General features: G+C 51.5%; 1 protein-coding gene across 2 annotated transcripts in view; it reads right to left on the bottom strand.

Annotated features, from left to right (window-relative positions):
* The window catches only part of Sdk2 (sidekick cell adhesion molecule 2), a 287,113-nt gene that overhangs the window by 103,683 nt on the left and 169,958 nt on the right, over positions 1-13,472 (bottom strand). For both annotated transcript variants that reach the window (XM_028865305.2, XM_028865306.2), the window contains exons 4-5: positions 12,783-12,930; positions 5,255-5,388 (exon numbers count right to left, since the gene is read on the bottom strand). In XM_028865305.2, coding sequence (XP_028721138.1) covers positions 5,255-5,388; positions 12,783-12,930 — 282 coding nt within the window. The remainder of the gene's footprint in view (positions 1-5,254; positions 5,389-12,782; positions 12,931-13,472) is intronic.

Here is a 13,472-nt window from a genome sequence, read left to right as displayed (position 1 = left end):
ATGGTGATGCCATGTCTAGATGGCTGGAGATGCTCAGAGGTGCCAGGCTTGGGACCACCTAGTGTGTGTGGACTTGGCATCCATTCAGGAAGTTGAGGAGGGATGAAGGCTGAGCCTGGATGCAGCTGGGCTTTCTTACTTCCTGTGAGAAGGAAGTGGTGGTGCAGGGGGACCCGTGAAAGGTACAGAGTGTAGGGTGCAGGCCCCTGCAGCTCAGGCAATAGGGCCAGGCCGGGGGCGAGGGAATGGGGTGTCTGGGTGAGAGGATGGGCTGGGATCCAAGATGGGAACAAGCTGGGAGAAGCAGCTGAGCTAGGGTGACTCTGGCAGAGCTGGGGAGGGAGATATCTGTGGCTAGCAATTCAAGAGGAACTTTTGTTTTCCTTCTGACATGGACCCTGTAAGAGCACAGTGGTGCCCAGGGCCCAGGCTTGTGGTTACCTAGTGAGGGTCCCATGCCTGACTCTGCCAGTGACTAGTAAAACCCACCGGGAAGTGGATGATATTATTTCTTTGGCCAGTCCCCTCAGTTTTTGTCACCTATGAAATATGGATAATGGGAACCAGTTACAAGACTCAGCAGTGAAAGTCCCTTGGCACCAGGTCCGAGGATCTGTACTTGATCCCCAGGACCTACATGGTGGAAGGAGAAAGAGACTCCTTCAGGTTGTCTCTGACTCCCAAATGTGTGCTGTGGCATGTGTGCCCCCGCCCCGCAAATAAATGTAATATAGAGTATGGATAATGGCAGCCTAACCATCTGCCACGGAGGACTTCTGTAGAGAGGACGCCAGGGAGCCTTCAGAGTGCCCAGAGCCTTACGTCCCGAGGAAGGAGGCAACGCCTCTGAGCAGAGGATAGCAAAGGTGGTGTCAGAAGCCACCAGGTGTGGTGCCACTCACCTTTGCAGGACATACCTGGTTGTCCTGTGCTGCTTGCTGGGAGACTGTGCTGAATCATTTTCCTTGCCCACCAGGTGTCCTGTGACCCCTTGTGGTGAGGCACAGTCCAGGCACCAGAATGCAGATGTGTGCTGCATTCAACTCATGCTCTAGATAAAGGCTTAAAGATAACCCTCAATACCATGATGCAGAATGGGCAGAAGCTGAGGCTTTAGCTTTGGGCCTCTGTGGCAGCAACTGATGTTTGTGAGGGTCCTGCCACCGGTCAGGGCTGGGGAGGCAAGACCTGGTACCTGGGGAGGGGCTATTGATCTTGCAGTAGATCAGGCCCTCACAAGCATGGCTGGGATGGACAATCAACAAGGTGGCTCTGGAGTGTATGGATCATAACAGCCCCCACAGTCCTGGGATGCTGTGGTGACCAGAACCTCAACAGACAAGCTGAGACCTCATAGACAAGTCTAGACGGGGAGGACATCTTTCTGAGAACTGCTGGTTTAAAAGGTCCCAGGGACAAGGCACAGACGGAGCTCTCCAAGCAGAAGCCATGTTGGACCCAGCAGCCTAGGACTATTTCTGTCACAGTGGCGCCAAGGGACAGTTCCCTCTCAGCACTGCCTCAGCTATCACCATATAGTGGAAGCAGCCAGGCTCAGGGAGCACGTGACTCACTGGGCCCCAGGAGCTGCAAGTGGGCATCAAAGAGCCGTTAGCTCTTTCCGGAAAAGACCTGATGGACATGGACACCTGCTCATTCCCAACCCCGAGGACAACAGCTTTCCATCCTCAGGGTATCCAGGCCTCAAAGTCCAGGCCATTCCAGCATGGACCACAGGCCACGCATGCCCACTAAGCTCCTGAAATGTGGCTTGAGTTCGTTTGATTTAATGAGATTTAATTTTAACTAATTTACATTTAATTAAAAGCGGATTCCCCAATCCAGTTATTAGAACACTTTTAAGTAGAAGTGGAACAACTTTGGCGTAAGACTATACCTTTATGGCTGTAAATCTGATGAAATCTAAATACGGATCACGTATTTCAGATGAAGATTTAGCATTCAAATTGAGATGCGCTTCAAGTGTAAGACACGCAGAGATTTCAGACTTAGCACGCCAAAAAAAAAAAATCCGATGTAAAATATCTTGCTAATATATTCTATATTGATGGCATGCTAAAAGGATATTTTGGATACATCGGGTTAAATAAAACACATTAATAAAATGAATTCTGCTTATTCCTTTTTACTTTGTGAAAAATGAGGTAAGCTTCAGTGTGGTGGTGCACGCTTGTAATCCCAGCACTTGAGAGATGGAGGCAGGCAGATCGAGAGTTCAAGGTCATCCTCAGCTACACAGGGAGTTCAAGGTCATCCTCAGCTACATAGGGAGTTCAAGGGCCCTATGAAATTCTGCCTCAAAAACAAAATCAAAGAAACCAATTCTAAAAAAAATAAAATACATAAGTAATATAAGCGAATAAAATGGGGCCACTGGAAAAATTTTAAATGATATTTGGGGCTCATATTTATATTCTACTTTATTCTATATTATATTTCTATACAATAGTAGAAGTCTAATCCGTGTGTGTGTGTGTGTGTGTGTGTGTGTGTGTGTGTGTGTGTGTGTGTATCAGATGGGTGTGAACTTTCAGGATTGTGATGCTGGGGTAATTTCTGGGGTCACCAGCCTGACTCTTTCCTTCTCCATTAACAATGAGCATGGCTCCCCCAAGGGCTGTTCAGAAGCTGCTGAGCTGAAGGGAGCAGAGCTTGATGGGGAAAGGAAGGGAGGAGGACGGAGAAGGAGGGTGTGGCTTCAAGCCAGGTAACAGGGGAGCTGAGCTGCTGGTGGGCGACGATGTGGCAATTGCTCTCACAAATTGGCTGGCAGGCAGGCTGGGGGACCGTGTCAGAGCAGGCACAGGGTTTTGAAGTGCAATCACTCGTGGGAGGGAAATTAGCTAAAAATCAGCCGAGTTTGCTCCAGATCCGGCTTTAATCACAGTCGAGGATGCAGAAATGGAGGGCTTTTGGAATGAGGGAGACTGGGGTAGAGGCAGATGAGGGGGGCGGGAGGGGCTCTCTGGCCTCACCTGGGCTGTTTGGAAGGCTGGGGTGACTTGAGGTAGAACAGAAAATGCCAGCATGGGCTGCCTCAATTCTTAAGAGGAGGAGCCAGATGCTGGAGGAGGAACAGAGGAGGGCTCTGGGGTAAACTGAGTCACTCAAGAAGATGCCTGGATTTCAATCCATGAGAGAGAGGAGGGATTCTGCAGGTGGGGAACGTCGAGATCATGACGGGAAGAAGTGCAGAGATGACCGGCCACACTCTTGGAGACCCATGAACTGTAGACTAGTGGCTGTGAAGCCCCCACGGGACTGGACTAGGCCCTCTGGATACGAAAGATGGTTGTTTGGTTCCAACTGTTTGGGAAGCACCTAGGGAGGGGGATCGGGATCTGTCCCTGGTGCATGGGCAGGCTTTTGGGAGTCCAATGCCTGTGGTGTGGCGCCTTGTGTAGCCTTGGTGCAGTGGGAAGGGCTTGGACCTGCCTAGGCTCAGTGTGCTGGGCTCTGCCGACTCCCCATGGGAGACCTCGATTTGGGAGGTGTGGGGATGGGGGGTGGCTTGGGAGTGAGGGCTGGGAGATGGGAGGAGGGAGGAGGTGGGATCTGTGGGTGGTATGTAGAGTGAGTAGAAATTTTCTTAATAAAGAAAAAAAAAAGAAGATGCTTGGATTTAACTTGGACAACTCACTCCATGACTTTGTCTCTCAGTGTGTGCTTCTCTCCCTCTTCCTCTTCCCCTCCCCGTCTCTCTCTCTGAGACAGGATCTCATTATATAGACAAGAACGGCCCAGTCTACATAATGAGAGACCCTCCTGCCCCTTCCTCCAGGGTGTTGGCATTAAAGGCGCCACCATTCCCAGCATGTCTCTCTGTCTCATGTGTCTCAGACTACCCCATACTCCCTCTGTAGCCAAGGATGACCTTGAACTCCTGATTTTCCTGCCTCTACCTCCTGAATGCTGGGATTCCAGGCATTTGCTACCAACCCGTTTTTATGTGGCACTGGGGTGGAAACCAGAGTTGTGTGTGGTAGGCAAACACTCACCCCACTGTGCTGTGCCTAGTTTGACACTAATGCCTGAAAAAGATGTCTGGATTCCAGGAGACTCTGAGTAACCTTATCACCGAGAAATCTCTAGAAAAAGCATTCCCCCTTGCCGACAAATTCCTTGTTCCTGTATAGATAGTCCTGGCCCAGGTCAAGGTCAAAGGTGACATCCATGACCCTCCCTGGACAGTATGCAGAGTGGATTCTCCACCCCTAATTCAGATTTCACAGAAAAGAGTCCTGTTGGAGCTCAGAGGGCCCAGGGAGGGGACAGCAGAGGCTGGGAATGTTCTAGATACTGGCAGACAGAAGCTAGGAAAAGAGGGGGGCAGAGACACTAAACTTGCTGCTGCTGGATGTGTATGGGTGCAGCACGGATGATAAATGAGATGCGCTTTGGGAGTGGGAATCATACAGATGTGGAGGTATGTGAACATCTGGCTCTCCCAGCTTGTGTGGTGCTCAGCTGCTACAGGAAGTGGTGGTCTTGTCCCCGAACCCTGACTTCATCTTAGTGATGAAGGCCAGCCTAGGAGGCACCTTGGCCATCGGCCCCACCTTCTCCAGCCTTGAGGCCAGTCTAGTGGGGAGAACCTTGCTCTGGTCTCATCTGAAGGAGTGAGTGTCTCTGTGCTGGAGGATGCTGGCGTGGGTTATGTTGGGCTGAGCTCCTGGACCTGTCTCTCCCAGGGAGAGCCGCATCTGAAGAGGGGCAGAGGTAGAAATCTGGAGAAGAGCTTGTTGAGAGGAATGCCTGGCTTGGAGCGGAAACAGCACTTTTATGTGCCAGCTGGGCAGACAGTTAGTGTGTACTTCTTTGAAAATGAGCTTCCGATTTCCACGGGTGTTCTCTCCATCCGCACCTGAGCCTGGGGTGGCTGGCATCCATACATGTGAGCACACACTCTCTCACTTGACTGCCTTCTCCTAACCTCCAGTGGACATGGTAGTGCTAATAACAAGCCTGCCCTTTCCCGGAGTTGTGTCTGCCATGGAAGCACCTTCCAGAACTCCACTTCCCCCTGCCTGTGACCTTCATCGGCTTCCCTCACGGTGTCCCCCTACTCAGGCTGTGGCTCCTCCTCCTCCTCTGGAGACAGCTCCACCCCTCCACCCCAGCCCTGCCTCCCCTACCATTCCATCTTCCCAACAGCCCCCTGGAGCCCCATTCCTGAGATTTAATGACCCTCTGGTTTCTGCTCAGTGACGTCCCGGGCCCTGGGCTTACTTACTCTCCACGGCAAGAGTGATGGGCTGGCTGGTCTTGTTGTCTCCGTTCTTGTCGTTAACAGCCTGCACGTAGTAGCGGCCAGCGTCGGGAGCCACCGTGGACAGGATGACCAGGGTGTTTTCCAGCGTGATGGCTCTGAGAAGAGGCAAGGCATTCTTTGGACAGGGGCCCAAAAGGCTTGGAGCCAGGGGGTGTGATTGGGGGATCTGATGTACGTGGACTGACTGTACTTCCTCCTCTGGCAGCCTCCAAGAGGTCCCCAGCCCCACCCCAGCACTACCATGACTGGGGTGCTGCCCACCACCTCCCAACCATCCCTTCATCCCCTGAAGCTGAGGCTTTCTCAGAGCCCATCCCAGGGTCAGGTTAGGGCCATTCTCTCTGACCCTCTTGGGATTCTGTTCCTGTCCATGTCACAGCTTCCATGGCTTTGTGAGGTTGCCTCTGCCAAGAGTTTGCAGAGTGAATGAGTGATTGACAATGAACACGCGTGTCTGTGTGTCTGTGTCTAGGCCAGAGGTCAATCTCAGGTGTTGTTCAGATGTCCATCCTTGTTTGTTGACACAGAGTCTCTCACTGGCCTGGACCTCATGGATTCAGCTAGAGCGGCTGGCCAGTGAACCCCAGGGTCAGCCTGTCTCTGTCTCCCCGGCACTGGGGTTCCAACTGTGACTCGCTACAGCAAACTTCTTTTTGCACTTGGGTTCTGGGATCAAATTCAGGTCCTTGTGTTTGCAAGGCCAGCACTGTCTGGATGAAGCCATCTTCCCGGCCCCCGGGTTGGCCTGCTTCCTAAACCTGTTGAAGCAGACTCCAAGGCCACAGCTCGTCTGCACCAGACTTCTGAGGGCCATCCCCCTCTAGATTCCACCCCGGGGATCAGTTTCCCCTTCCCCCTGTGAACTGGGCTGGTCCACAGGGTCTGGGCCTTTTGTTCCAAGCTGCTTCCCTTTCCCGGTTCTCATCGCAAGGTCAGCAGGCAGGAAGACAGGGAGCCAGGGATCCCCTTAAACGGGTGTGAAGGGGTTCTGGAGTGCTGCCCACACCAGCTCTGCCCAGCTCCTTTTACCCATTCTCCTGATGACAAACAAAACCATTAGTTTGCCAAGTCTGTCTCCGGATTGTAATGCGATGTGCCCGAGACAGCTGTTAAACATCCTTAATGTTAGTTTAACAAGGACAAATCCAGTTGAATTCTCTTCAAATTTTCCCATTAGGTGAATGTTACAGAGTTTTAAACAGGCTCTCAGATAAACATCCTCACTAATGTCTCTCTGGCCCAGCTCTCTCCTAGCCTGGCTGTGCTGTCTCCACCCTCTTGCTCCTCATTTTGGGGCTTTTTCAGGCTGAGAGTCCTCACACCATCAGGGGAGTTCTGGGCAGTAGGGTGGCAGGCTGTCTGGCCCCTAAAGCTTAGGGACCCTAGTGATGCCCTATTTTCCCCATGGAGAATTCTTCTTATCTGTAGCTAATGAGGTGACAGGAATAGAGTTATAGCTATGCTAGAATACTGTGTGTGTGTGTGTGTGTGTGTGTGTGTGTGTGTGTGTGTGTGTAAATCTGGATGTATGTTTATATGGGTCCATGTGCACGTGTTATGTGTGTATGTGTGTGTACATGTGCAAACAAGAGTCTGGATGTATGTTTATGTGTGTCCATGTGCACGTATTATGTGTGTGTGTAGGCCAAAGGACCATGCTGGTTGTTCCTCATGGGCTGTCCACCCACTTTGAGACAGGGTCTCTTACTGGACTGGAACTCCTTAAGTGGGTTAGGCTGGCTGGGCAGGGTCCAGAAGCCCTAGGGATCTTCCTGTTTCTGCCTCCCCAGTGCAGGGATTACAAGTGGGAGCCCCCATGCTGTGCTTAGTATCTTCTCAGGCTTTCAAGGCAAGCACCTTACCAACCCATTCCACAGCCCTCACCTGGCACAGTCTGACTTCAGGATGGACGGATTTTTAGGGTATTTGGATCAGGTAGGTCCAGCTTTCCCAGCACCATGCTAAAATATATTAAATGCCAGATGTGGGGTTGGGCTGGTGACCATCTTTCCATCTGAGGGCCTCCTTGTCTCACCTAGAGCCCTGTCCTTAGGTGTGGATTGTGGAGTGGGAAGCTGTGAGTTGGGGGAAGGGTCTGGGCTGTGCAGGGTGGGTGGAGCTGGGGTTGAGCTCTGGTGTGGGTCCCTGGCCTCTGAGGATCATGTCTTTCCTCCGATGCTAGCTGGGCCCCGTCTTCTCGTCCTTGCAAAGGTGGAAGAGAGTATTTGCTAAGACATCTCCCAGCCTCATGGCTGTTTCTGTCACTTGGTCCCTGGCACAGTCCACTGCCCGTCCTCATCCTCATAGCCCTCTTCTGGCACAGTCTGGTTTCAGGATGGAGGGACTCTCAGGACTCATGCAGACCCAGCTCCCTGAGTCATTCATTCTACTATGGGGACGGGTCTCACAGAGTCTCCTGGGGACCCACTTGTTCTGTACCAGAGAAGGAGCACACTCAACTCGTCCCTCCTTGACTGGGAAGCCCCTCCGGCCGGCCCACTCCCACTCTCAGCCTTGGCTGTACCTTGTGCATGTTCTGACTGAGCTTTCTGCTTGTCCTTCCCCATCCCTCGACACTGGGAGTTTAGATAGCTCATTCTGTGAGCGAATTACTGGAGGAGGGCGTTATTCGTGAGTGAAGGGGAGAGTTTAGGAAAGGGTTAAAGTTTTTCTAGAACAGGATTTATGACCCTTTTTGTTCTTTTAGGGAGTTTTCTAGATGTGGCATGGTGTTTAATGCAGGATGGGAGTGGCGGTTTTGCAAGGCTAATGATATGCAGATGACGATATGGTGCACACACACCGTATGTGTCATACGTGGTTCTCAACCAGCAGGGGTGACTTTACTCCCAGTGAACCTTTTATGATTGTTGGATAGTTGATTGCCACAGCTGTGGGAGAGCACCATGGACAGTTAGTAGTGGAGGCCAGGATTTCTGCCAGTATACATGTCCCCAAGGGAATATGTCTGACCCTGGATGTCCAGTGGGAGTTTGAGTGCTGTGGCCTGGGTGTGGTTTGAATGTCTTCTTCATCCTTGATGAGTTGAAATAAATATAATCCTCATTATGAGGCAGGAAAGGGGAGGGACTTTACCTGACCCTGGCATTTAGGGGTGGAGCTGTAGGGCTTGATTTGGGTGGGTTCGGAGGTCATTAGGGAAGAACCTCATGATTGAATATTGGGGGTTTCATAAGAGGAAGAGACCAGAACACACACACACAGTCATATGATGCCCTGTACCTCCTCATGACTGCCAGCAAGGTCACGACCAGCTAAGGCCCCTCAAACTCGGACCTCCAGAGCCAAACACAGCTCTGCTTTCTAACTCAGTCTGTCTGTAGGTTGGTGCAGTTAGCAGTGGAAAGTGGACCAAGACACTGTAAAAGCTGTCTGAAGAGGAGCCTTGAGCTGCTTCTCTTGTACGAGGCTGTGGCTGATGGGCAGCAAGGCATAGCTCTGCATCTCCCTCCTCTGGGGTGAGGGTGGAGTGGCGGACACCTCTAATGTCAGACAATGGGAACCATTCCCCTCTGCTGGAGCAGGGGAACCTTGGAGGTCAGTTTTGGTGATGACAGAGCTCTAGTGACCCTGGTTTCAGGTGACTATGTGAGGTCACCCATCCTGTCCATAGCTCCAGGTTGGAATTTGGATGGGCAGAACCTTACCTTTTGTCGTTTTAGCTCCCTGGAATGTGGTCTACTGGTTACTATGGCTGGCATTGCCGACTCCAGTACTCTAACCTGGGAGCCACAGAGCCTGGGGAGCCATGGAGCCTGGGAAGCCACAGGGCATGGGTTCAAGTTCTGGACATGGAGTGGAATGGGTGGCAGAGGCTCTCTGACTTGTCACTTTGATCCTCTCAGGAGGGGTCCCTGTCGACTGTCCCTTTTCAGGTAACTGTGGAAGGATGCTGTGCTTCCTTTCCAGGATGCCCACAGCATCCAGCCTGCTGCACGTGCCGCCCCCCCCCCATACAGCCATACCGGGAGAAGCTGGGGAGAGGAACTCTGAGTGGGGCACCAACAGCAATGCTCACCTCTCAGGCAGGGGCTGGGTCCTCTCCCCTTGTTCCTTCTGTTCACCATGACGGGCCTAGCCCCAGCTCTGCCTCCAATTTGCTGCTCTCACTCAGCAGCCCCTTCCTTAGTTCCCAGAGTGCTGGATCCATAATTTAATTAAGGAGTGAGTAAGTCATCCTACAGTGCGCCCAAAGCCCCCAGCGTGTGTCTCTGCTAGGAATCATGTCCCTTTTCAACAGCAGGCTTGGGGCTGAGTCCTGCCTGGTGGTGAGAGGCACACTCTGCAGATAGTGCAGCCTTTCATGCTCTGCACAGCCTGCCGGCTAATAGCACTTATCAGATACCGAGCGCAGGCACACAGACACAGGAGACTTGCTTCCAGGGAGCCTTGCTGCTCACCTATGAATATTAATTTGCTATAATTACCAAAATAAAACTCCTCTAGTGCTTCATCATAAATTTGGTAGACGTGTTTATGAAAGTGGATGGGAGTGGTCACGCATAACCAGGTGTATGTGTGCGGGTGTAGTTCCACAGTCCAAGGTTGCTCTAGCCTGTTGGCAAAAGTGCTAGGCATGAGAAGCAGATAAGGTTGGAGGATGGGGATGTGAAAAGGATGAAGAATGGTGGTAGGAAAGTGATCATAGAAGAGAGCCTGGAGTAAAGGATTCATCTCTCTCTGCAAATGTGGTAGGTGAGTGCCAACATGCCCCCTTCCACAGTTAGGGCAGACATTACTAATCAAACCATGATGTTTTCTCCCATGAGTGTTGGTGGAGCCTCAGAACTGTTTCCAGCTCTGAGTTCCAGGCAGTCACTGCCAATTGATTAGCTTGCAGGATGCCTTTATTGATACACCTGGGGTCCAAGAGATACACTCAGAGAGGGAGTTAGGATGGGGTTGGGGCTCATGGACATGCCCCAGCATCTCTGTGGCAGACCATTTCCCTTCCACAGTGTGATCTCAATAGCTGCATGATGGGTGATCCACTCAACTGGCTTTATTGAGTTTTAGGCCTGGGGTGGGGGCACACTTTGACTCATAGGGCAGCTGTCCACTTGTCCATCTGCAGTATATTCCACCCTTCACCTTGCTGGGTACCCATGCCTCGTGCTGCTTGCTGGCCATCTGTTCAGGACGAGACCCAGAGCCCAGTGCTGTGGATACAGAGAGCCTTCTGTCTGAGTTCTGCTGTGTCAGGGTTTCTATCAATGGGATGTGAGCAGAGGCTTGGTATGTGTGTATTTCCTCCCTTTCTCTTGTGAAACATCCAGACAATGTGCTGGGGCTGACAGGCAAGAGGATGGGGCACGTGGAATGTGACCAAGTAACCTGCCTTTTAGCAAAAGTTCATTCCAGGACAGTCAATAACAGATGACCCCAGACAAATGAGCCCAATCACAAGAAGGACCTAGCCTGGCCCAGGCTAGACCACCAATCTGCATACTCCTAAGAAAAACACAGTAAATGCTTATTGATCTATTGAAATGTTTTGTTACACAGCAACATCATGGTTGTAAATAGCTGATACATACCGAGAATAGTTTTCTTCCTCTCCCCTTGTTTTGTTTTTTTTCAAGATAGGGTCTCACTATCTTGACGGCTCTGGCTGTCCTGGAACTATGTGCACCAAGCAGACTTCGAACTCACAGAGATCCACCTGCCTCTGCCTCCCAAGTGCTGGGATTAAAGGCGTGCGCCACTAAGCCTGACTCTGAGGATGGTTTTCAACTCTGGCTACACATTAGAATCAAACAGAGAGCTTTAAAAAATTCTGACAGCCAAAGGGGTTCAAATTGAGTCCAAGTGCCTTAGGCAAGAACCTAAGGATAGGTTCATTTCAGAGCTCCCACGGGGTCAGATTGAAAATCGCTGTGTCAGGATCAGCTCCGTGAAGCACAGTCACTTACTTGTGTCTGTGTGCTTGTGTGCACTTACTTGTGTCTGTGTGCTTGTGTGCACTTACTTGTGTCTGTGTGCACTTACTTGTGTCTGTGTGCTTGTGTGCACTTACTTGTGTCTGTGTGCACTTACTTGTGTCTGTGTGCTTGTGTGCACTTACTTGTGTCTGTGTGCACTTACTTGTGTCTGTGTGCTTGTGTGCACTTACTTGTGTCTGTGTGCTTGTGTGCACTTACTTGTGTCTGTGTGCTTGTGTGCACTTACTTGTGTCTGTGTGCTTGTCGGCACATATGTTTCACGGAAGGCAAGGATTATCAGGACTCAGCAGATAGGAAAGATCTGGAAAAGCAGTTGAACCTCGGCTGCCCCTCTTTAGTGTTGCTGTGGGGTGAAGTCAACTGCTTCGGGGGCTGTTGTGAGGGTTGAACACTGAGTGGCAAAGTTGCGAGGATATACTCTTGGAACAGGAAAAAGAACAAGGCAGAGAGTGCCTCCTTCCTTCCTCACCGGCTGCTCAGCCGGGAGGGAGGGGACATGTGTGTGGTGTTTAGCACAGTCTTGAGAACTTAACTCCACTACCTGCAACTTCTGTAGTTGCTATATTACTATGTTACTAAATTTTCCCCCAGTTTTTTGAGACAGGGTTTCTCTGTGTAGCTTTGGTGCCTTTCCTGGAACTCACTCTGTAGCCCAGGCTGGCCTCAAACTCACAGAGATCCTCATGCCTCTGCCTCCTAGCCTGCTGGGATTAAAGGCATCTGCAACAACCGCCCGGGTACTTAAGCTACTATTACTGTGCTTCTATTGTGGGACTTGATGCTTCCCAAAGGCAAACCTGTCCCCACCTCCCTCTGCTCCCTACAGACCAGGGTGGTGGGGCTGGGGGTAGGCCCCCCCCCATGCAGTCTGCACAGGCTGCAAGTTGTAGCCAGCCAGGGCAGGTTGGCAGAAGGTAGTCTTTCTCCAAGGATGGGAGAGTTGGAGTGGAGAGGAAAGCCTGGGGTAGCTCCTGAGTGAGCAGCTCAGGAGGTGAAGCCTGCTGGGGGGTGAAGGGTGTTGCCTTTACTGCTAAGCCCACAGTTGAGGCTAGAGGAAGACAGAGGGGTCTTTGTGCATGCTGAAAGGGTTGTGTGTGTCTATTCCAGCCTTCCCTGGCCACACCAACTCTTTGCAGTCAAAATACACTGAGTAAGCCCAGCCACACCCAAGAAGTATAAACACCTGCACCCACCCACCCCTGCCATGGCCAGAGTCCTGGGCCTGTTCCTATGGCAACAGTAACTTTGTATGGGCATGTTTGGGTGACTTAAATCCTCTGGGAGCAGAGTTTTTCTCCGGTTGAGTGTGGAGGCAACGCCCTGGTCCTTGCACGCATATTCCAAGAAAATTCCTCATAAACCGAACTTCTTTCACCATCCAGGGGAGTGCCCAGCTGGCTGTGTTACAGAGTGACTGAGACGTTTCTATAGGAAGGGCCCTCCTTGGCATTTGGAGACTCCATCTGGCCCCAGACCTCCTCCCCCAGGACCGGCTTCCCTCCAGTCTACCCAGAGTAGGACCTCACATGCGGCTGCTGGGCGGGATCTTGCGGCCATCACGGAACCAGGTCACCTGTGGCCGGGGGAAGCTGGAGATGCGAGGCGCTCGGATGACAGCGGCTTCTCCGTGGGACACGCTCTGGTGCTTCTCGCCTTCCTCGAAGCTCCCCATGTCTGTAGGGAGAGGAGATGAAGAGGTCAGGGGTCAATCCAGTCTCTGGGACTGCTGAGCAGAGAAAGAATGCGGTCAAGAGGAAGGTCCTGAAGAAAAGGCCACCTCTCTTGCAGCGCCCCACATCCCCCCAGGGGTGTCCAGCCTGTCTGTACTCTTGCCTGGCGGCACACATTCCAGGATAGCTATGAATACAGCTCAAGGCATTCACAGACAATAAGGTCTGTCACAGGGCATGCTCTTGGACACCTCCACTAGTAGTCTATGTGATGTGCCCTGCTTTGACATTTAGGTTTTGTGTAATTTGTACCCATGCATCCTTGACTCGATTTATCCAACAGCCATGAGAGGCTTATCATTCATTATTTCACACATTTTACAATGGAAAAACCTGCTCAGGTGGGTTCAGCTAAGTTAATTAATGTGTCTAAGGTCATATAGATAGCAAGGAACAGAGCCAGGATTTGAACTCAGACCTTGAACTCTGGAATTAGGTTGCATTTCCCCCTTCCTTGCCTTGTGGAGCTATTTCATTATAGCAGGG

This window comes from Peromyscus leucopus, chromosome 8b, assembly GCF_004664715.2.
Source record: "Peromyscus leucopus breed LL Stock chromosome 8b, UCI_PerLeu_2.1, whole genome shotgun sequence".
Classification (NCBI taxonomy): domain Eukaryota; kingdom Metazoa; phylum Chordata; class Mammalia; order Rodentia; family Cricetidae; genus Peromyscus; species Peromyscus leucopus.
This window is presented reverse-complemented; position numbering and strand designations above follow the sequence as displayed.